The sequence below is a fragment of the Engystomops pustulosus genome, chromosome 1 (assembly GCF_040894005.1).
Source record: "Engystomops pustulosus chromosome 1, aEngPut4.maternal, whole genome shotgun sequence".
Taxonomy (NCBI): Eukaryota; Metazoa; Chordata; class Amphibia; order Anura; family Leptodactylidae; genus Engystomops; species Engystomops pustulosus.
The window spans coordinates 169,135,005-169,159,714 of NC_092411.1; the positions used below are offsets into that span (position 1 = coordinate 169,135,005).

Sequence of the window (24,710 nt, forward strand, 5' to 3'; positions counted from 1 at the left end):
CAGCTCACCCTGAGCTGGTGCTCGGTGTTTACAGCTTAAACCTACCATTTGAAATGGTAGGTTTCCTTTAAAAGAGGGTGACACCATCTTGCCAGACAGACTGCAGCCTCCTCTAAAAAGTGTGGCACGGGTATTTGAGGCTTTAAAAATGGCAGAAACATTTAAACATGGGCTAGATAATATTCTAAATCTTAAAACCGTAGTCTTGCTTATTACTACTGCCTTATTTTTCTAAATGTATATTTTATAAAAATTTCAGATTTTCAGTCAACCGAAGAATATTTGTTGTGGGCTTTGCACTTTATGGTTCAATACATGGTCCAACAGACTATCAAGTTAATATACAGGTATGCCTATTGTGTTTTGTTAATATATGTGTTTGTTAAAAAAAGTAACCTTTTTTGTAATACATTTCTGGAACCCAGTTATAGGGGGTTTTCTCATTTCATTGAACAAATATAGTATATTGAAAAGGTCTGCATTTTTCCTATACACTTTATGAATAAATTTCTCCTGGTTTCCTAGATCACTGATTATTATGTTCAGTTCCAGTGGATATAATCTGCCCATGGTTACACTTGTGCATGGTCCAGATGCTAGTGAGAAATGCAATTTTTACTTTATCATTGGCTAAGTGACTTGCCATGAAAAAATTTCCAGACCTTTTTTTTTTTTTTTTTTACCAAAAACTAAGGATATTATGGACATGAATAATATGTGGAGCAGTGGTCTGTAGTACTCGGATGCCACTAGGGGGCAGCATCTACCTCATTTTGGCAACTGAGTGGGAAAAAGATACCAAGCTACCTGAGGCTAGGCAGATCTGGGTGAATGGTATGTTCTAATTATTTGTGTCTCAAGAAATCGTATATTATATTCACTGCAAACTTTAGAGGCACTTTATGATGAGGCTAAAACTTAGCTTTTATTTAATCTTTAATTATTAAAATGCGCTCACTAGGATAAAAACACACACACAAACACAACACTTAAAGGGTAGGGATAGTGTAGACATATTTGTCACTAAGGTGCATTGTTCACTGCTCCCTTAGTTCTCACATAAGCCTCAGGGCAAATCAGTAAGTAAGGGTACGTGCTAGTATCTCAGTATTCATTACATCTATCCATTCTAATCCCCATTCAGATGCCTGGCTTGTGGTGTGACTACATCTAGAATTCAGATTGAAAGTCCACTGAGCCTCTTTTTTGAGGATCAGTTTTTCCCAATCGCCACCTCTTACGAGTTATATCCCTTGAAAAGAAAGGCATTTTGAATTCCCCTGATGATTCTGCCATATATGTTTGGCAATGGGGGTGTCGTTTCCATCTTTGATACCTTTCATATGTTCGTTAATACGTGTCTTAAAATTTCGGAAGTTTTTCCCCACGTAATCCATCGGACACGAACATGTTGCCAGTTAAACCACCCCAACCAAGGAGCAGTTGATAAAGTCTTGGATTGCATATTCCTTTCAAGTATAGGCACTTCTAATAACTTTAGCTAATATGTCTATATGCTGAACAGAGACCACATTTAAAGGAGTCATTTGGTTTCCGATCAAGCCATGTTCCATCTGATTTCGTTGGTGCCAGGAAGCTATGGGCCAGCAAATCCCTCAAATTTCTATTCCTTCTATATATGATCGCCGCTCTTGTAGATACAAACTTTGCTACCTCTTTATCAGTCATAAGTGCGTCCCAATAATTTGAAATTATTTCGCGTATTTCATTGTGTTGGTTATCATATGTACCAATTATCTGAATACCAGTCTGTTGTTGTTCAGGTTTTTCTGGGGACAAGCAATTGCCTCTTTAAGGACTTTTTGGTGATCTGGGTGTAGACTAAAATAATCATCCAGAATGCATAAAACAAGCAATAGAAGGAATGTGGCCTGAGAGAGCTCCAGGACGGACGCACAAACCTGAGCTCCGTCTGCTAAACCTCCGGCAAGTGACTCGCAAACCAACTATCAATGCTGCAGTGACCCTCCGGACAGCCAAACCATAGCAGTGATGGTTACTATAAGAAAAACTGGCCGAACGGAATCAAAAAAGCTCTCGGAATTCAACCCGGGCAGCGATACCTGCAGCGTGCTTACAGCCACTCACAGTGTTCCGGCAGCTCCTCGCCATCGAGCGCTGGCAGCAGCGAATTCCCGAGAGCCGCAACAACTACTCACCCGAACCTCTTCTCATTGCCAAATCGGGGGAATCACTCCTTCTTAGAGGTGGTCTCAGGACAACTGGCTAGCAGCTCTCTGAGCGACTTAGGCACATTAGGAACATATCCCAAGATGGCGCCGACCATAAGACAGATGCTGAGTCAGCCCAGCTTGCCATCTTCTAGTCCAGAGAAGCAGAGGCCAAGACTCTCATCCTCAGAGGTAAACTTCTCTTTTATTCCTCACTCCTCACTGATATAAGAGCGTGATCCCTTATATTCCATAAGCACAACTAAACAAGTTGCATCTGAAGATTTTATTAAAGAAATGCTTATAGCCTTCAGAGGTTCACTACAATCTGACATTGCACTGCTAGCCCAAAGATTTAGCCAAAATATGGACGAAATAGGTGTAAGAGTGGATAAACTAGAATCCAAAATGGGAGAAATTACAGGATTGCATAATGAACTCATAGACGCTTATTATATGCTTGCAGATGAAGTAACTGCTATAAAAGACAAAATAGCAGACATAGAAGACAGAAGCAGAAGAAACAATATAAAATTCAGGGGCATACTCGAGTCGGTACCCCAAGCAGAATTAAACAACTAGTGGAACTAATGAAATCCGTGCTACCAAATATCTCTCTACTAGAACTAACAATAGACTGAGCACATCGCCTCCCAAGACCTAAAGGGTTACCTGAAGAAATACCACCATAGCACGCATTCATTTCTACCACATAAAAGAAGAATGAAATCTTTACCACCGCCATATGAGAAGATCAACCTGTATGCAGACCTCTCCCAGGCAACATTACAGACAAGAAAACTCTTTAACCCAATCACAAATGTTCTACGAAGCTCCGGCATTTCTTATAAATTGGGCTACCCCACTAAGCTCTTGATACACAAAGATGGAACCACCCATGCACTCAGAAAACCAGAAGATGGGATCTCCCTTCTTCGTTTGTTTGGCATCGAAATTCCCCCCCACCCCCCCCCAGAAACAGGCAATCCACCAACTTGCCTGCCAGATTGCACACACTATACCCGAAACAAATGTAAGTTTTGATAGTATTTCATGATACTGTTAAACAATGTTTGTTCCAGTTAAAGTTTTTGTTACACACAGAGATAAGAAAGATATTTTGCTTAATATGTTACCATGTCACTTAAAATTCTATCCCTAAACACGAGAGGGCTTAACTCCTCTTACAAGAGCTCATCACTCTGGAAACATGCATTGTCCTCACAATCTGAAATTTTATGTCTTCAAAAGACTCACTTTGTTAAGGACAATGCACCTACATTTACACATAAAAGATTCCCATTGATATACAGAGCCAACACTGCTAAAAAAAACATGCAGGAGTGTGTATAGCATTAAAAGACACTGTATCGTTTAAAGAACTGGATGTACAGTTGGACAGTAGAGGAAGATATATTATTTTAGTGTGTGAAATAAACTTGTACATAATCACACTGGTAAACCTCTATGCTCTAAATAAATCTCAGATTCATTTCCTAAACAAACTTCAACGAAAAATTCAAAAGTCCAAAAAAGATGACTGATAATGTGTGGAGACTTCAATCTCATTCCAGGCACATCTCTAGACACCACCGCTCAAAGAATTAGAAACTCTCCCACTCTTCATGCCTGGTTACAAAAACAAGGATTATATGATACCTTCCGATGTTTAAATGTAACTTCTAAAGAATTTACATATTACTAACCTACAGCGCCGGATTAAGGGTGGTGGGGGCCCCTGGGCGCAAACTGGTGGGGGCCCTTCCAACAATGTTTTTGGAAGTATATAGCCTGCCAGCCTTCTGTAGTATATAGCCTGCCATCCCTCTGTAGTATATAGCCTGCCAGACCCTGTAGTATATAGCCTGCCAGACCCTGTAGTATATAGCCTGCAGCCCCCTGTAGTATATAGCTTGACAGCCCCCTGTAGTATACAGCCACAAGCCCCCTGTAGTATATAGCCTGAGAGCTCCCTGTAGTATACAGCCTGCCAGACCCTGTAGTTTATATCCTGCAGCCCCCTGTAGTGTACAGCCACCAGCCCCCTGTAGTATACAGCCACCAGCCCCCTGTAGTGTATGGCCTGCCAGCCCCTGTAGTATACAGCCACAAGCCCCCTGTAGAATTTAGCTGCCAGTCCCCTGTAGAAAATGGCCACAAAATAATAAACTTCATACTTACCCTCACCTTCCCTTCCAGTGATCCCATGATGCTGCAGGCTCTTCCTCGCTCTTCAGGCAGCCGCCGGCCACTGAAGACACAGTTGCCATCGCTGGGGGACATCGCCGATGCACTGTTTTGGCAGCAGCACGTAGTGATCGGATGCTGACAGCGTGACATCATCACTCGCCGCCGGCGTCCCATCACAACCTGCTGCCGACAAAACAGTGCATCAGTGAACTCCGCCAGTGATGGCAGCTGTGTCTCACTGACACAGTTGACATCCTAGACCCCTACGTGTGATGGGGGCGGCCACAGGCCGCTGTGCATTGCACACAGAGACAGTCCGCTGAGTCGCTGACTGTCGGAAACTGGTGGGGGCCCCTTAAAAAGTGAAAGTGGTGGGGGCCCCGGGGCTAGAGCCCCAGGAGCCCCTCCTTTAATCCGGCCCTGCTAACCTAGACAGAAAACATTTTCAAGAATAGATCTTTTTTTAGTAGAAAGAAACTCACTAACAATGATCAAATCTTCAAGCATCCAAACAGCCTCCTGGTCAGACCATTCCACTATATATATGGAGATTAATCTCTTTCACAATACAGACACCCAATGGAGATGTAACACCTTTTTATTAGGCCTGCCCTCATACCAAGAAGCAGTTAAAAAAAATATCACTGAAATTTTTACCCTTAACAATGTAGAAGATATCAGTCCCCTTGCACTATGGACCAGCCACAAAACGTATATAAGAGGTTGTCCTCATTATACAACAAAAGGAATAGCATCCAGACATTACAAACAAAAAAAAAACTACAAATCTCAAATACCCTCTCATGCATACAAATCACTGAAAATCTATTACAGACTTCACCTACACCTTTTTTGCATAAACAATTATTTTCCTATAGACATAAATTACATACTCTACTGATAGAAAACTATGACAAACAACTATTATCTTGGAAATTGACACATTGCACCTCCTACAATAAGCCAATGAAATTAATGGCAAAAAAAGTTAAGAATACAACCCCAAAAACAAGAATCCCCTATTTAATCTCTCCTAGAGACTCAAAGACACGTTTGCCAATGCCTTTAGAGAATTTTATGAAAAACTATACAACCTCAAAGACGACCCTAAAATAAACACACAAAAACCCACACAATTCCTTCAAAAAGTCCATCTCCCAAAACTTTCAAACACCCAACTCACATCTTTAAATTCTCCCATCTCAGAGAACGAACTGAATAAAATTATACTCCTTACAAAAAAACAAAAAGCCCCATTCCCTGATGGGCTCTCTAGCGAATATTATCAATATTGCACAGACCAAATTCTCCCTCACAAGACGCAAGCTTTTAATCAGCCCAATATAAATAGAACTTTTCCTACAGAAATGCTACAAGCTACAGCAGTAGCTATCCCAAAACCTAATAAAGAACCTAACACACCAGCTAACTTCCGTCCCATATCCCTTTTAAATTGTGACATCAAAGTATATGCCAAACTAATATCCCACAGGCTCCTAGAAATTTTCCCAAAGCTTATACACAATGACCTAGTTGGATTCACCAAGGGCAGAACAGGCACCAGACGGTACAAGGCGCATGATAGATTTGATAACAATTATGGAGTCGTCTCGAATGCCTTCACTGCTCCTTACTTTCGACGCAGAGAAGGCATTTGACAGGATCAATTGGACCTTCACATTTTTCACTTTAGAAAAATTCGGCTTTGCAGAAAATATATAAGCAGCTATTAAAGCATTATATCAGCTAAAGTACTAATAAATGGTTCGCTGTCTAATTCATTATCTATCATTAATGGAACCCGCCAAGGGTGTCCCCTTTCCCCCCTTATATTTATTTTAAGCATAGAACCATTTGCAGTACACATAAGAACTCACCCTAACATAAAAGGTATCTCAGCGGGTTATACGACAACATAAAGTGGGATTATTCACCGATGACACAATACTAACCCTCAATAACCCATTAACTTCACTTAGAGAAGCAATGGAAATAATCAACACATTTGGAAAAATATCATATTACAAAGTAAACGCTAGTAAATCCCTACTGTTGGGATTCAATATCCCTCATACATTAAAAACACAGATATCACAAGAATTCCCTTTTCAATGGGAAAAAGAAGCAGTTTCCTACCTAGGCATCAGGCTCTCAAATCCACTTAAACACCTAGCTAAAATTAATATATAGCAAACTGCTAAAACAAATGCTATCTTTTATATGGGGAGATAAAAAACCAAGGGTAGCAGCAAATATCCTATATTCCAACAAATTTAAAGGAGGATTAGGAGTGCCAAACCTACAAAGATATGGAACAGCTTTCCTGATCCAACAAATAAAATTCTGGTGTATTTACACCCCTGCAAATAGCTGGCCGCTTATAGAAGAAACATTAAATAAAAATCGCCCCTTAATCCAACTATTACTAACCCACACACTATTTCCAAAAATTCCTACACCAAAACCTCCTAGTTTAGCTGCATCAATCCAGGCCTGGAAAGTACTATTAAAGGCAAACCAACATAACTCTACTAAACACAACATCCAGGTTCCTATCCAGGTCCTGGAATATCTAAATAACACTCTACTTACTAGACCTCTTATTGATAGAGAGATAAAATGTATTAACCAATTATCTCCAGAAGGGAACATTATGACAGTAACAGATATAATGACTACATATCATATCCCTGATGAGCTGAAGGGCCTTATCTCCCAAATCAGAAGAAACATCATTAACTACTCCTCACAAAACCCACAAGTCTCAAATAGCATATACAACCTTTTATATAAACAAACTCAAGGCATCCACAACTCTACAAAATTTTTATATGCGACCTTATCAGAAGACTTTGTAGACAAACCCACTAAAGGATTACACTTATTAAAATGGCAACAGGAATTGGGGATGCATTTCCCATTGATACAATGGAAAGAAGCTTTTACTTGGGCCTCGAAGGCCTCCAAATGTGAAAACTCTCTCTCTAGATGGTACTACACTCCCACTCATCTGGCCAGAATATTTCAGACACCTGTTGGAGACAATGTAGACATAAAGGGTCCTTATCACATATATTCTGGTCAATTATCAAACGATTCTGGGAAAACACATTCAGTACTGTGTCTATCTTAACTGAGACTAACATTTTCCCAGACAAGGCATTAGCCCTTCTGGGACTTGGAATTGGGAAAATTACAATAAAATATCGAAAACTTATAGGACATATCCTGCAAGCTGCTAAATTGCTCCTAGCCAGAGCTTGGAAAAAAACCCAATCTCCTTTCAATTTAGTTACAAGAAATGCTTACCCAACATTGCATCTGGAGAGAACCCTGGCTCTTAGAAATCGCACACTTAAAACACACTACGGCGTATGGGATCCTTGCTACAGACTCACAGAAGCATAACCTTAGATAAACTCTACAACAATAATAATCTTAGAACCTCTCTACAACTACTTAGCCCCTATGTATCTCGTGAAGGTGCATAAAGAATATTGAACGTTGAAACTCTCTCTGTCAGTTATGTTACTATTTTGTTATTATATGGTCACGCTACTAATATTTTACCTTTTTATTCTGTGTTACATTGAAAAGAAAAGTTATAATGCATATATTTGGAAAATGAGTCGAACTATGTTATTGCTTCGTGACTGTAACTATACAACTATGACTCAATAAAAATGTCATATTAAATCCCAAAGTAGGCGCTGCGGTACCTGCTCCGGTTGTTTGTTAACGGACCTCTTGCAGTGCTCATGTAGAGATATGCATGCAATACAATCGAAGAACAGGGCGGCACTCACTATCCATGATCCTTTTAATCTTTATTAGTGTAATAAGTCAGACATGTGAGAGCGCCGTGGTTCAAAAGATAACAGGCTGTTTCGTGCTTTTGCGCTTGTAGCACTTTCTAAAACCTCGTCAGTTCAGGACATCTCTCTTAAAAAAACACTAAAAGGAGGTGCCTTACGTCATGGCGAGCAGTGTGCAAAGAAAAATATTTTTAACACCCATTCTTTTGCCATTAAAAACAATATAAAAGCACAGCATCATGAAAAAGTACTTTTCGTATACTTTTTCACAGAAATACACTCTATCATTTTATCACTAAGACCAGTTGGACCCATTGTCCCCATTTTTATGATACATTTTGCCTCTTCTCTTAATAGATCTTTTTGGCGATCTCCCTTCGGATTATTTTTTACATGTTTGATACCTGCAAATTTTAAGGACAGAGCATTACCATCATGAGCTTCAATTACATGTTGGATCAATCTGGGGGTTCTCTTCATTAATTATATAGAATTACAGTGTTCCTGAAACCTTGTGAACAGGTGGCGTATTGTTTTTACAAAATATTAACGTTTACAGAGACAGAAAAATATGTATACGATAAAGGAGGATCTACAATTAATGAAATGAGAAACCTTATGTGAAATCCCTCCTATTTGCAAAAAATTACTTGTCACTATTTGGCTACAAAATTGCAGTGCCCACAAGATGCCTTGAGGAATTACATGCTTTTAACCATGGCCTGGTAGGTGTACTAAAATGACTACTGAAAGTGGTTGCTCTGTCAGTTCCTTTAGATGGGGGTCCTGTTTAAGAATACCCCAATTCTTATTTATTGCTAAACAGGTTTCTGCTAAAGGAAAAGACAAAGCGATCTTTTGTATTTTTTGCTCTGCTTTCCTGCTTTTTTTTCCTCACCCATGGTATTCCTCCACCTGAAACAGAATAAGCCCTTTTGGCTGCTTCCTTGACAACTTGTCCCTAAATCTTTCTGCTAGTTCTTCAGACTGCTCCAAAAAGTGGAGTCCTCACTATTTAATCTAAGGGACCCCTGTTTTGGTCTGTTCAGGGTGAAAACTTTTATAGTGCAGTAAAGTATTGGAAGACATTGGTTTTTTTTTTCTTTGAGAAAGCACTACAAGGGCGTAAAAGTCTGTTACCTTTTTCTTTTCTTTTTTTGTAGATTACATTTTTATTCAACTTTTTCTTATAAAATAGTACAACAAGGTTATAATCTGTTTACAGTGTATCATCCATTTAATATTTTTCCATCCATAATATTCTTTAAAGAATATTACTAATCTTGTACACATACATTGCGAGAGATCTGACATGGGGGTTACAGGTTCCCCTAAGACAAGTAGGCTAAGGCCAAATTACCCTTACGGGTCACAGAGACATGCTCAAGTTATCTTCTTTGGCTTTATCCTAGTTAAGGCATTAGCCTACACAAGTTATGTGGAAAGCCCTGGTACCCCAAGGTTCAGGTTGGGGTGTAATTCTATCCAAGGATCCCACATAGTTTGATAGCTTGCCATAAAGCCATCCCTAAGGGCGATCAGTCTCTCATAAGAACAATGCTCAGCTAAAACCTCTTTAAGGGAAAGGACCAATGGGGGTGTTTTTGATTTCCAGCCTCTCAATAAGCAGAATATGTCCTATTATTTTTCGGCTTTTTTTGTTATGTTAGTGATTCCCAATCTCAATAGGGCCAATGATGGTTTAGGAAAAATCTTGATACAGTATTTGCTAATGTGGAGCATAGTTTAAAAACCTTCTTCCAGAAAATGTTCAGCTTCCCACATCTCCAAAATATATGATATAGAGTTCCCTCCGCTCCACAATCCCTCCAACATGTGTCTGATACTCCCGGGTATATTTTTGGTAATCTGCTTGGAACTAGGTACCACTCTGTTCTAAGTTTCTGAAGGACCTCCATAACACTCGCCGAGTGGGAGGCCTTTGAACCCCAGTACATGGCTTCCATTCAGTGTTGTTGAACTCCCTACCCAGATCCCTCTTCCATTTAGCAATGGATGGAAGCGGGTTTGGGGACCCGTATGCTCCCAGCATGTTGTATATAGTCCTCATGGATTTTAACACCCTGCTTTTTGTGTATCCAACAATTTATCCAGTTGGTCAGCTATTTCTAACTCCGTTTTTTTTTTAGTTTCTTCAACCATGGTTTAATCTTGGAGTACAGGAGAAAATCTGGCGCATTTAAAGAATAGAGGTCTCTAAGTTGTTGAAAGGTTCTGATGGTTTTCCCCTCAAACAGTTCACCAACTGTCTGTATGCCTTTGTGTAACCAGTGGAGAACTGAAAATTCTGGGTTTGATACCTTAAGAGCCTCTATGGGAATAGGAATTACCTTCATTAATGAGGAGGTAGTTGGAGCCGCTGTAATGGCTAGTTTCCATGCTTCCACAGATGCCGTAAGGTCAGGGTAGAATGGGGAGGGAGGGTAGCAGCTTTCCAAGCTGAGTATGTTATTAGAAAGGTGTGTAACAAGATTTCTCCTCCTAGGAATTTTTCTATGGTTGGCCATGAGGACACTTTGGAATCGGAGCACCACTCTTTGCACTGTTGTATTGCTATTGCCTTGTAATATAAGTGGAGGTTAGGGACTCCAGTCCCTCCCAACCACTTTGGGGACTGTAGGATTGTGGTGCTAATTCTAGGTTTATGCCCATTCTAAATGAAGCTCGACATTTGTCTTTGAAATTTATTGATTATATGTTTAGGAATAGTTATTATCATTGTTCTGAAGGCATATAAGATTTTTGGCAATATCAGGATTTTATAAAGGATAATTTTACATAGCCATGAGTGCTCTTTTCGGCTTGTTATTTCTTTTTGGAGTTTGTCCAATAAGGGGATGAAATTTGGTAAGACCGTTTTGTATAGCATATTTGGATTCCCAAATACGGGATACTTTCCCTTTCCCACCTAAACGGAAATGACAATGATATCACCCTCTTTGTATTATTAGGAATGTTGCTACCCAAGAGAAGACATTTGCCCGCATTCACTTTATAGTAGGATACTTCTCCAAATCTAGTTCTAGTGCCCCCACTGCGTGTTGCAAGGATCCCACTGGGTTTGACAATGCCAAAACTATGTCATTGGCAAAAAGGCCAATTTTTTGTTACCTAGGACCCACTTGTTTCCCTTCTATTTTTGGGACTACTCTAATGGCCTCCGCCAGGGGATCCATAATCATGACAAATATCAATGGTGGTAGGGGACACCCCTTGCGAGTGCCATTTGTGATGGCGAATGAATCAGAACGGTATCCAATCGCCAACAACCAGCAGATGGGCTGGTGTATGAAGCCTGGATCTCCCTAAAAATGGGCCCCCTGAAACCATATTTAGCAAGCATGGTAAGGGCAAATCCCCAATGGATCCAGTTGAATGCCTTCTCTGCATCCAAAGTGAGGAGCAGAGAAGGCATTCAACTCCATAGCCAATACCAGGTTCAAGATTCTCCTAGTACCATCTGGGGCCTTTCTCCCCTTTGTAAAGGTCATAAAGACCTTCTTGTGTTAACCACTGACAGAGTAATGTGGGAGACATCCTGCCTAATTTTTTATTCCGAATTTCCCTTAGGTTTTTTTTTAGGAATCCGAACTTGTTAGGACTATGCACGTTGACTATGTGAGGCTCCATAGCACAGTGAGAGGGGGAATGGTAGTCCCAAGTACCCTGGAGTGGCTGTGCAAAGCCCCCGCCAAGGGCTTACCATTGGATGAACAGGCTTTGGCGGGGTGGTGCAGAGTGAGCTGCGGGTCGTAGCAAGAGTCTGTGGGTGTGAGATGGGCTCCGGCGCTTCCCTGGTCCAAGAGGGGACGCACAGTGGAGCGGTGGCACCTTAGCATGGCATGATCGCTTTCTTTCCCTGATGCAGCCGGCAAAGATGGCTTCTGCCCGGCGGGGACCAGAAGTGGGACGCTAGATGCCGTCCCACGTGACTGATGACGTCAGAAGGCGGTAAATTCAAATTGGAGGTGTGGTCCTGTGTGTATTCTACACCTGCAGCCAGCCACAGGATCTGTTTCAGCTCCCTTCTGCTGCTGTATTTCAGTCAGAAGACCCGGGAAAGTTGGCTTGTTCCCCACTAGGGGAGATGAGTTCGAACGAAGGTGGTAGAGATTCAGTGGACACCACTACGGTAAATGCAGTTAGTGGATAGTCTGCTGGATGGTGAGTGCGACCTTACCAAGCCTTTAAACTGGTTCTGATGGTCTCTTATGTGATTTTTTGTTTAGTGGGAAGAGACGCATAGGAGGAAATCTACTGCTCATTTTTTTTTAAATTGTGTGTGTAGAATTTGTGGAGATGACCATCCGACTTGTATCTGAAGCCAAACTTAGAGCAGTATATCCAGCGTATGATAGCCCAGGATCAGTCGGCTTTATTTGAGTCCATCTGCACCTTTATTCAGCATGAAGTGCACAGCTCTATGCAGGGAATTGAAAAATCCCTCAACTCCCATAGCTCCCCAGGCACCTCTAGAGTGGTGGACAACTCAGACTCAAGCCCAAAGGAACTGTCGTCAGACTCGGAAGAAGAGAATAAGTCAGGCAGGCCTCTGTTTCCAGCAGAGGATACTGACCATCTAATAAAGTTGGTCAGGGCAACGATAGTGTCAGGATCAGTGGATCCTCTGGACCACCGCGGGAGATGGAACTAGCTGACACCTGGGACCGGAGTCCAAGTGGCACCTGTTTTTCACCAGAGCCCGCCGCAAAGCGGGTTGGACTTGCTGCAGCCGGATACCACCAGGTCGTTCCACAGGTGCGACCAGCCCGCGGTGACAGCCGAGGTCGAGGTACCTTAGCGGATGACAATCTCGTAGTCAGGTCCAGGCACAGGGTCAGGACAGGCGGCAGAGATGCAACGTCAAGTCCAAGTCCGGGGTCAGCAACGGGAGGTCCAGGTTGGTGGGAACGGGAACACAGGCACACGGAACAAAGCAACACGGAGGAACTCGGGTAACACGGCAACACAGGACTCAGGAGCGGGAACACACAGGAATATGCAGGAACGCAGGAATACTCGCTAGGAAGCTTTCTCTTAGGCTATGAGGCACAAAGATCCAGCAAAGCTTGCAGGAAGAGGCAGGCTTGGGCAATATGGCTGTAGAATTGGGCAATATGGCCAGCGCAAATTAATGGCGCGCTGGCCCTTTAAATCTGGAGAAGGTGCAGCGCGTGCCCTAGCAGCCGCACAGCAGAGGGGAGCAAGCCAGGAGCCGGGACGGGTGAGATGCGCTGGCGGGGGCAGAGCAGCACGGGTGAGCCCGTGACCCACATCGCGGGACCACCCGTGACATATAGAACTAGAGGATGAGAAAGAGGAATGGTCTGTGACAGATATCTTCTTCCAAGGATTAGGAGAACGGAAGACGAGATTATTTTCCATTCACAAGAACATCTCCTCCCTTGTTAAGGCGGAATTTTTTCCTAGGGCTATGAAAATAAAATATCCATTTGGGGAAAAGGATATGGGAGCGTTGGATAAAGCGCCAAAAGTGGACATTGCTATATCCAAAGTCTCCAGGAAGGCGACTCTTCCTGTATAAGAGTCGGGCGTTCTGAAAGACCCCATGGACAGAAAGCAGATAGTTTTCTAAGACGTTCCTGGGAGGCTTCCGCAGGAACTTTTAAGCCTGTCAGGTGCTCAAAGATTGCATCTAATTACGGAGGTCACTACAGCACAGAAGGCCTCAGCCTTCTTGGCAGATGCGTCGGTGGATCCTCTCTGGTTGGCTGCAAGGTCAGCCGCACTGTCAAATTCAGCTAGAAGAGCTTTATGGCTGAAAAATTGGTCAGGGGACTTTGCATCAAAGAGTCATTTATCCAATATTCCTTGTGAAGGGGAGTTCCTTTTTGGGTCCATGCTGGACAAGATCTTAAAGAAGGCGGCGGACAGGAAGAAAGCGTTCCCAAGCACTAAACAACAAGGAAAATGTTTTCGTCCCTGAAGAAAGTTTAGATCACCACAGAGATCTAGGTAAAAGAAGGATGGAGATCAAAGGACTTCATGTTCTCACACCCCTCAGACTCCAGCAAACGCCCCAGTCAGCAATGACGTCATAAGACCAGTGGGGGGAAGACTTTCCCTGTTCAAGGAAGAATGGACGAAAATCACAGGGAGTGGATAGATCCTGGGAATTATCCAGGATGGTCTAAAGTTACCTTTCGTTTCCCTCCCCCACTGCGATTCAAGATAACATCAGTGTCAGGTCTGAAGGTTTAACAGGCCCTGGAGGCAGAGGTTCTATTCAACCCTGTTCTTTTAAAGAAGCCGGATGGTTCCCTTCATACCAGTAGAAACCTGAAGCCTCTGAATCAATGCCTACAAATAGACAGGTTCAAGATGGAGTCCATAAGATCGACGCAAAGCTTTTTCAAGACTGTTACAAGGCATCTATAGATCTGGCGTATGCGTACTACCACTTCCCCATTCATCCAAACTGCCAGATATACCTGAGGGTGGCGGTAGTGCTGGATGGCACTCTCACACACCTCCAGTTCAGGGCCCTACCCTTTGGAGTAGCCATAGCTCCAAGGGTATTCACAAAGTTAATTTCAAAGGTGGCAACCTACATAAGATGACATCAAGGGATCTTTGTGCCATATCTTGAAGACTTCTTTCTAATAGGGAAATCTGTGGAGGAACAAGAGGTTCAGAAGAACATAGTTCTGGAAATCTTGCACCATCTAGGGTGGATAGTGAATGTAAAGAAATCCTCCCTTTCACCTTCCAAATCAAAGATATTTATCCAGGGGGCATGGAGCAAGGAGACCCAGAAGATGTCCTCTAACTACAGGGAATTGAGGACCATCCTGGAGTTGATCAGACAATCCTTGCAAGTAATTCAAGGGACAGATCTGAAGATTATTTCAGACAATGTGACGGCAGTAGCCATAAATCGCCAGGGAGGTACCAGGAGGAAACCTCTGATGAATTTGACAGATCAAATTTTTGGGTTGGTGGAGACCAGCTTGAGAACGGTTTCAACGGTTCGCATAAGGGGGAAAGAAAATCTTGAAGCAGACTTCCTGAGCCCTCACCTCCTGCGGCAGGGGGAGTCGTCTCTCCACAGGGATGTCTATTGCAAGATATCAAGACTTTGGGGGTGGCCAAAGATAGACCTGTTCACCGCCAGGAGAAACAGACAGGTCGAACACTTCTGCTCTCTAGACCTCAATGAGCCTGGATGCCTTTTCAATAAAATGGGACTTACGCCTCTCTTATGCATTTCCTCCTCTTTAGAATAGGGGCAATATGGGGCTTATCGGTTGTGCTAGTGAGCCACTAGTTAGACCAAGGATTGATGCAGTAGGATTAAATTAACTGATATTAATTTTCAGATAAAAACATACAAATGGTAGATAAAAACATCCAAATGGTAACTCGTTTCCGGTGTAGTACCCTTCTTCAGACCTAACTATAAAACAATAACAATAATTGTAATAATAAAAGTAAAAAGGCATAATAAGTATAATACTGTAGAGCGGGCGCCATCACCACTGAGTATTGTATATAAAGCGCAGAGAGTGTGCCACATTCAGCAGTCTGCTGCTGTGTAGAGACGATAGGAATAAAGAGATAGTTAAGTGGCTATGAAGCTAAGCACAATGAGAGCTTTATAGTACAACTTAAAGAATAAATTGTATTTAGAAAGGAACTGCACCAAATCCCACACTATCTTCTCTGTAAGACCCAGGTAGGGGGGCATTCTGGGGGCACTATAGTGGAGTCCTTCCCTTCATATACCCTGAACTTGTAGGTATACCCTGATGTACTTTCATCTTCACGCCATACCGTGCTCTCTTATTGGGCAAGTATTGGTGGAATTGAAGTCTTCCTTTAAATTGTACCAGGGACCCGTCTGTGCTCACGTCCCAGGCACTTCTCCCGCCGAGTTCCCAGGCACTTCTCCCGCCGAGTTCCCAGGCACTTCTCCCGCCGAGTTCCCAGGCACTTCTCCCGCCGAGTTCCCAGGCACTTCTCCCGCCGAGTTCCCAGGCACTTCTCCCGCCGAGTTCCCAGGCACTTCTCCCGCCGAGTTCCCAGGCACTTCTCCCGCCTAGCCAGCACACAAAAAAAAATGAAATAATATGCACCAAACAACACGGACAAGCCGCACAGGTGGCACACAGAAGAAAAAGAGAATGCGCACCAAACCACACGGACAAGCCGCACAGGTGGCACACAGAAGAAAAAGAGAGAATGCGCACCAAACCACACGGACAAGCCGCACAGGTGGCACACAGAAGAAAAAGAGAGAATGCGCACCAAACCACACGGACAAGCCGCACAGGTGGCACACAGAAGAAAAAGAGAGAATGCGCACCAAACCACACGGACAAGCCGCACAGGTGGCACACAGAAGAAAAACTATGTTCACCGTGCAAAAGGGCGCTACAAATACACCTAGGTTGCCCTAAGATGCCCTAACTGCCGATAAATATACTGTGCATCTCTATTCACACCGTGCACTGAAAAGTGAGTCCAGTGCAGAACAACACTAACACAGCGCACAAAAAAGTGCATTTGGGTTGATAAGGGACAGACAGGAGATGGGACAAGTGTCATCACGCGAGGTGATCACACAGGTAATACACAGCATGCAGGAGGGAACAATAGGGATCAGTAATGTTTTGGTGCACATAGTAACGCTCTGCTCCTCTCTCCAGCGATACCAAACCATGGTGCCGCTAGAGGATGAGGAAGGAGCTAAAAATCTAATTTTTTAGTCCTAAAACGATGCAATTGGCCAGTCAGACTTGACTGACCAATCACAGCGATCTGCGGGTGGGACCAATCCGATTGGCCGGCTGACGTCAGTACTTCTCTTGTGTCCTCTTGCCTCCGTCACCCACGTCCCATCCCGATGTCACCATGTAGCATGACATGCGATTCCCTAGTTGCACTGGCGCCGTACTATTACTGCGCCGACCGCTAACCGCGGGAGCCGGCACTGTACTAGTACAACAAGGAGTGGCAAGGGGTTAATACCATTCTCACATACAGCAAGAGTTTCTTAACTACCGTTTATACTGGAGTATGAGCCGGGCACCTAATTTTAACACAAAAAAACTGGGAAAACCTATTGACTCAAGTATAAACCTAGGGTGGGAAATGCATTTACCAACAGCATAATAGAGCTAGTGTCATTAACCACAATAAATTATGCAGCATAAAACACAATTTTATTGACACACTTCTAAAACGTACTTAAAAATGCACACACACCAATTGTGTTTCTCCACTCACTCACTATAATAAGTGAGTGAGAACCCCACTTTAGCTCCCTAAAGATAATACAGGCATGGAATCCTGAAGTGCAGATAAATAAGCTGTCACAGTACAAAGTATATTCCCAAACAAATATATGCTTAAATAGGGATATCACCCAAATCCAGAGTCCATGCAGCTGAGGGGGTCTGTATGCCCCACGCGTCCTTAGGGGTACAAGTATGTCTTGTCCACTATCTGGTATTTATCTGTTCCCTGTTATCCTGGCAAGCTGGTAAGCCACAGAGTGGCACAATGACATAGTGTGGAGGTGGCAGCAGCAGCATGAGGCCAGAGAGTGACACAGTGACAAATTCTGGAGCTGTCAGCAACCATGGAGGCCACATTGTGGCACAATGACGAAGTTTAAAATGAATTTTAAGTTGAAACTTTCAATTTAAATTTGAAGATTAGAGACACCACATGCATCATACATTACAGTTTTCCTGAAAATATCATGTCTTTGCCAAAAAAGAACTGCAAAGGTGGCACTGTGGTAGGCCACAGAGTGGCACAATGATAGACTGTGGAGGTGGCATCAGCAGAAGCAGCAGCAGGAGCCCACAGGTGGCAGCAACATGGAAAGCCACAGAGTGGCACAATGATATAGTGTGAAGGTTGAGTCAGCAGCAGCAGGAGCCCACAGAGTGGCACAATGATATAGTGCTGAGGTGGTGGCAACCTGGTAAGCCACAGAGTGGCACAATGACAGATTGTGTAGGTGGCGGACAATTCCAGTCCCTGGTAAAGATGGTAGAAGTCAGGTGGAGCAACTGGCAGCAGATGTGTGGCATCAGACGGGTGGCAGCATCAGAATTGTGGCTGAGGCAAGAAGTTAGAATCCAGACTCATTTTTCAACGTTTGGGGGATGCATCATGGCTGATCTAATCTGATGCATGAGGCATTGGTGAGATGAAATCCGGGCCAACCTGATTCATCTTGACAAAGTTCTGTCTTTCCACATTACAGGTGGACAAGCGGGTTCTCCTTGGGGTATCAATGGCCCCTGCTGAACTGAACACCCGCTCTGATGCCTCACTACTGGCGAGGCAGGACAGCTTCTCTACTGCAAACTCCGCAAGTTGCGGCCACGCATCAAGTTTGGCTGCCTAGTAGTCCAGGGAATCCTCTACCTGGGGTGGTAAAGTGATGTCCAAGTAGGCCACCACCTGCTGGTGCAGAGTATGCTTCATGTCCTGCTGCTGGTGGTGGCTACCCTCCTCACTAGGCAGGTGAAGGAAGTTGCTCATTAAGGACTCCAGACTTAAGCTGCTGCTGATGGAGCTGCTACTACTCTCACCCCCCCTCCATCTCCCCACAGTAGCCGTGGCAGTAGTACGTGAGCGATCACTGCCTAAGAGGGTGGAGAGCCAAAACTCATCCCTATGCCGGATGTTGACTATTTTGCTGTCAATAGTTAAGCCAAAGCAGCATGCTGTGGGCCATCTGCGCAAGTGACTCTGAGGGACTCCCGGCCTCCATCTCCACTGTATACTGCCACAGTGCTTCTGGGCCATCTGCCTCATCATCTACCTCCTCCGGATGCTCCTGCTCCTCCTCTCTTGTCACCTGAGTAGAAAAACCACTGATTTCACCAGACTCTGCTTGTGCTCCAATGTCCTCCTCCTCCCCCATATCAGCCCCCACCGGACTCAAGTGGCCATGAGATGTAGTCTCCACTTCTCCAGTGCCCTGACCAGACAGATTTTGCAGCATGAGTTCCAGGACATGAAGCAGTGGAATGATGTTGTTCATCCCGCAGTCCTGGCAACTGACAAATAACATGGCCTTTTCAAAGGACCTCAGGAAACGGCAGGTTTCACGCATGAGCTGCCAGTGGTTGACATCAAAGTTACACAGGGGAGTACTGCGTTTCACTTGCATCATCAAAAAATCATTAATGGCTTTTCTCTGTTCATACAGGCGGTCTAACATATGGAGGCTGGAATTCCTACGGATGGATACATTGCATATCAGACTAAGTTGGGGGAGGCCGTTGGTGTGCTTGGCTTTGTAAGAATGGCTGAAGTGCATGCACAGTTTCCTGGCCATTTTTAGAATGCCTTGCCGATGGGTGGAAGACTTGAAGAACCTGTTGACAACCAGATTGAACATGTGCGCCATGCAGGGCGCATGGGCCATCCCTCCTCGGTGCAGCGCGGACACCATGTTCCTCCCATTGTCACCATGGTTCCGATTTTCAGTTGTCGTGGAGAAAGCCACAGATTGATTTCTTGTTGCATGACGCGGAGCAGTTCCTTCACTGTGTGACTTTGTTCGCCCAGGCAAAACAAGTATAGAACTGCGTGACACTGCTGTGCCCTGCACATGTGGTATGATGCAGCAGCACTTAGACTTGTGGAAGCTGAGGTGGTGGTGAAGAAGGAGGAGGAGGCGGACATTGGAGCAGCAGTTTGGCAACGTAGAGGAGAATGTGGCGTCTCTTGTTCAAGTTGTTGCTGTGGCTGGGCAGGGAGTACATTCACCCAGTGGGCCGTAAAGGACATGTACTGCTCCTGACAGTAGTTACAGCTCCACACGTCTGCGCTGCCGTGCACCTTGGAAGAAACCGATAAGCTCAAGGACTCTACATATTTGTGAAGGGTAGGCATTGCCTTTTTGGAAAAAAAAAGTGGCTTGGAACTCTCCACCTTGGTTCAGCACAAGCCATTAGTTCTCTGAAGGGTGCAGAGACTTTCAGTACCAACAACTTGGACAAGAGCACGGTCAGCTTCTGGACCTTAGGATGACTGAATGCATACATTTGTCTCTTTGTAATCGCCTCTTTCAACGACTGCTGGTGCCATGCGTAGCGAGGAGCAGGAGCTTCTGGCCCTAGAGATGATGCCAAAGACAAACAGCCCCCTTCGGCAGAGGTGCTGGAGCCTTGACTGGCTGAAATGGCATGTGTGCCACTAGGCTCTGCTGCTGCTGTGGTGAGGATGGAGCTCCACATCTGTTCCACGTTTCTCCCAGGCAATTGGATGGTGACGCTGCATGTGTTGACACAGGATGTGATGCCAACGTTAGCTCCCTGGCCACGCTTCGCTTTTTGCCTGCAGATTCTACATATACACACGCTCGGCTCCTCTGGTGTCTTAACAAAAAACTGCCACACCGTCAAGGTGGTGATTTTATTGGCAACACTCTGCACTGAGTGACTACAAACGCCGCTGCCTCACTGATCCCCTGTACCACTGCTTACTTGGACCTCCAAAGCGGGGTTTGTGCTCCGCAGCCGTTTGGCTGCTGCCACCCTGCTGACTCAAGGCCACAGTGGCGACTTGCTGCCATCTTCGCTGCCTGACGCGCAAGCTGACACTCTCTTCACCCGACGATGATGAATCCCTTGGTACACCAGGCTCCCAAGTGCGATCGGCTACATCATCGTCAATTATGTTTCCCGGTCACTGCTATTCTCCTCAACGGTGTCAGTATGCCCAGCCTGCCTACTGCACGAAGCAGCGAATGTCTGCCCCACCTTTTCACTGCCAAGCAGCTGCTGACTGTCCTCAAACACTTCATCCTCGCTGTTTAGTGGCGCTGAGCCCAGACCACCTAGTAGCTCCCTGGCTGAGGGAAATGAACAGGACAGAGGCTGGTTGAGGACAGGTGAGGGCCGCTGACCTGCTCCTGGGCCATGCCAACTCATCATTGTATCTGACGAACCCACGGACTCTTGGCTGGGGTTGTCAGATGTTATATTTGAGAAATTGGGATCAACACATTGCCGCTAGATGACAACGGCAGTTCTGGCCTCAAAGAGTCACCCCTGCTGCTACCAGTGCCTGCTCCACCTGCCACCTCTCTGCCTGACATAGTGGTTAATCAACTAGGTGGATTTGACAGGTATTTCTTGCTCTCAACTTTAGCAACATAAAAGTATTGGAATTTGTTTTATACTTATGCGCCACAGCGGACACCCTGTAATTGGAGAAAAAAATGACTCTATAAACTACGTGGATTTGACACGTATTTCTTGCTCTCAACTTTAGCAACAAAAAAGTATTGGAATTTGCGTTATATAGATCCCCCTAAACGCACACACTGGGAGAGTGGTAGAAATCACTACAGCAGCGGTGTGAATATGAAACCAATTTCTTCCTAGTCGCTTCAGTAAAAAAAAACAAAAAACTGCTATTTGGGGTATCCCTCTAAACGCACACCCTGGTATTGGAGCAGAAATCGCTACAGCACAGTACAGTAAAAGCAGCTAGACGCTACAGACAGCACATGCAGTGTGAAATACCAAGATTGCAAATGGCTGACAGTTCACTAAATAGAACTGCTATTTGGGGTATATAGAACCCCCTTAGAGAACAGCGAGGGATTGCAGCAAGAATCCCACAGTACAATAGCAGCAGCTGGATGCTACAACATGAAGTGTGAAGTGCTGAGATAGAAAATGGCTGGGTTTTATAGGGCTGTGTGACATCACATAAGCCTGCCGGTCGCTGATTGGCTTACAGGTCTGCAGATGTCATTGAGGGTGTTTCTTTCTCCTTCCCAAAGGGTATCACGTTGTGCTAGCGTCCAATTAGCTAAAAAAAAGAAGGGAAAAAACTTAGCAGCGTAAACTTCGGATTCATGAATATTTTGTAGAGGATACAAATTTTAACCCCTTCCCGACATTTGACGTAATAGTACTGCATCGCGGGAGGTGCGTTCCCGCAAAATGCAGTACTATGACGTCATGCTTCTGGCACCGGCTCCTGAACGGAGCCGGCGCCTGAAGCTGCAGGTGTCAGCTATATATTATAGCCGACACCTGCCTCTAACACCCGCGATCGGAGATTTCTCCGATCGCGGGTGTTAACCCCTGACATGCCGCGGTTGCGCTGACCGTAACGTGCAAGGGGCATTGCAGAAGAATCGGACCCCCCCGCGGCGCTTACCGGGGGGGTCCGCTGCTCCGATCGCAGCCCCGGGACTGCCGGTGCCCGGGGCTGCGCGATCCTCCTTCCTGTAGCCGGGTCCTGCCTTCTGACAGGACCCGGCTGTAACACACTGAGCATGGTTGTTCAAGCTAACCTGTAAAAGTTAATAAAAATGTTAAAAACACTACATAAAATAATTTTTTAATAAACATAATTAATTAAATAAAGTTAGAGTCCCCTAAACACAAATATTCCCTATACACATGCAATAAAGTGAAAAAAAACACAAAATCGCCAAAAACCCCACATATTTGGTATCGCCGCGTCCGTAACAATCCGTACAATAACTCAGAAACATTATTGGACCTGCTCGGTGAACACCGTAAAAACAAAACCCGAAAAACACGCCAAAAATGTACATTTTTCATAAAATCTCTACACAAAAATGTTCTAAAAAGTGATCAAAAAAAGTTATGTGCGCAAAAATGGTACCACTGAAAAGAACAACTCAACACGTAAAAAATAAGCCCTAAACTAGCTCTGTCAACCAAAAAATATTAAAGTTACGTCTCCGAAAAGATGGCGATGCAAAAACAAATGAGATTTCCTCTATATTAGTTTTTATCCAGTAAAATTGTAAAAATAAATGAAAAACTATATAAATGAGGTATCACCGTAGTCGTAATGACCTATAGAATGAAGATAATATAATATTTTTAGTATACGATGTACAACCCCCAAAAAATACGAAAAGAAAGTAAACCAAAATTGACAATTTTCTTTTCACCCATACATTCAAGAGTTAATAAAATCTCATCAATAAGCTAATGACCCACTAAAATGAAGTATTTGTAAAGTGCATCTCATGTCGCAGAAAATAAGCCCTTATATGTCCAAATTGTCAAAAAAATAAAGATTGTATAGCCAATAAAAATTGACAATGCATAATCTGTTCTGAATGGCGCAGCTCCCTTCGATGCCCTGGCGTGTGCCCATACAGCAGGTTACCACCACATATGAGGTATTGTTATACGCGGGAGGGATTGGGTATCAAATTTGGTGAGCGTTTTGGTATTTTATCCACTGAGAATTTGTACATTTTTTGAAAAACATATTAATTTAGCCAAAAAAATTTTAATTTCAAAATCGCATCCGATTTTGTTTTAACCCCTGTAAAACAATTAAAGGGTTAACAAACTTCATAAAAGTTGTTTCACGTACGTTGAGGGGCGCAGTTTCTATAATGGGGTAATTTATGGGGTTTACTTTTATTTAGGTCTCTCAAAGTGATTTGAAACCTGAGCAGGTCCCTCAATAGCAGGATTTTGCGTTTTTTATGAAAATGTGAAAAATAGCACCTAACGTTCAAAGGCCCATAACATCCTACAAAAATAAGAGTATGCATAAAAAACCATGTCCACATAAATTAGACATTTAGTGAATGTTAGTTATTACGTTTTTTTGCGGTTATGACTATGTATGGAAAAAGTAGAACATTTTGAAGTTCAAAAATCAAAGATTTTTCCAAATTTTCACCAAATATCTGATTTTCTCATAAATAAATGCAAAACATACCACCAAAATTTTTCAAATAACCTGAAGTACGATGTGTCACGAGAAAACAATTTTAAAATCACTTGGATATGTTAAAGCGTTCCGAAGTTATAACCACTTACAGTGACACAGACACAGATTTGAAAAAATGGGCCGTGTCAGGAAGGTGAAAAGTGGCTTCAGCGTTAAGGGGTTAAGTAGAGCCATTCTTCCTGCAAAATTCATAAAAATGTTCCCAAAATGTCTCCAAAGCCCCTAACATATATAAAACAATAAATAATAAAATAAAGTGGAGGAAAGTAAAAAAAAAACACATGTTAGGTATCACCGCGTCCGAAAATGTCCAATCTATAAAGATATAAAAACTTTAATTCCGGGCAGTGAACCCAGTTACGGAAAAATGCGCTGATATGTCCGAATCAACAGTTTTTTGCCGTTCTGCAGCACACATAAAACATGATAAAAAGTGATTTAAAGGTTGCATAGTCCCCACCATGGTAGCAATTAAAACGTCAGCTTGTCCCGGAAAAAATGACACTTTAGCCAACTCCATACTCCTAGTTTGAAAAAGTTATTGGAGTGAGAATATGATAAAGGTAATAATTTTTTGGGGGGTACATAAGTTTTTAGTTTTTGGTAAAATCTATTAACACCTAATAAAACCTATATAAATTTGGTATTCCTGTGATCGTACCAAACCAAAAATATATTAGAGATGCGATTTGGAATGTACAGTTTTTTGTCAATTTTACCGCATTTTGAATTGTATTTCCACTTCCCAGTACATGGC

At 43.5% G+C, this 24,710-nt stretch overlaps 1 protein-coding gene across 2 annotated transcripts in view; it reads left to right on the forward strand.

The window, feature by feature from the left end:
- LOC140066437 (BTB/POZ domain-containing protein 2-like) overlaps positions 1-24,710 on the forward strand; it is a 300,718-nt gene that overhangs the window by 209,186 nt on the left and 66,822 nt on the right. For both annotated transcript variants that reach the window (XM_072113839.1, XM_072113838.1), the window contains one exon: positions 260-347. In XM_072113839.1, the coding sequence (XP_071969940.1) occupies positions 260-347 (88 nt within the window). The remainder of the gene's footprint in view (positions 1-259; positions 348-24,710) is intronic.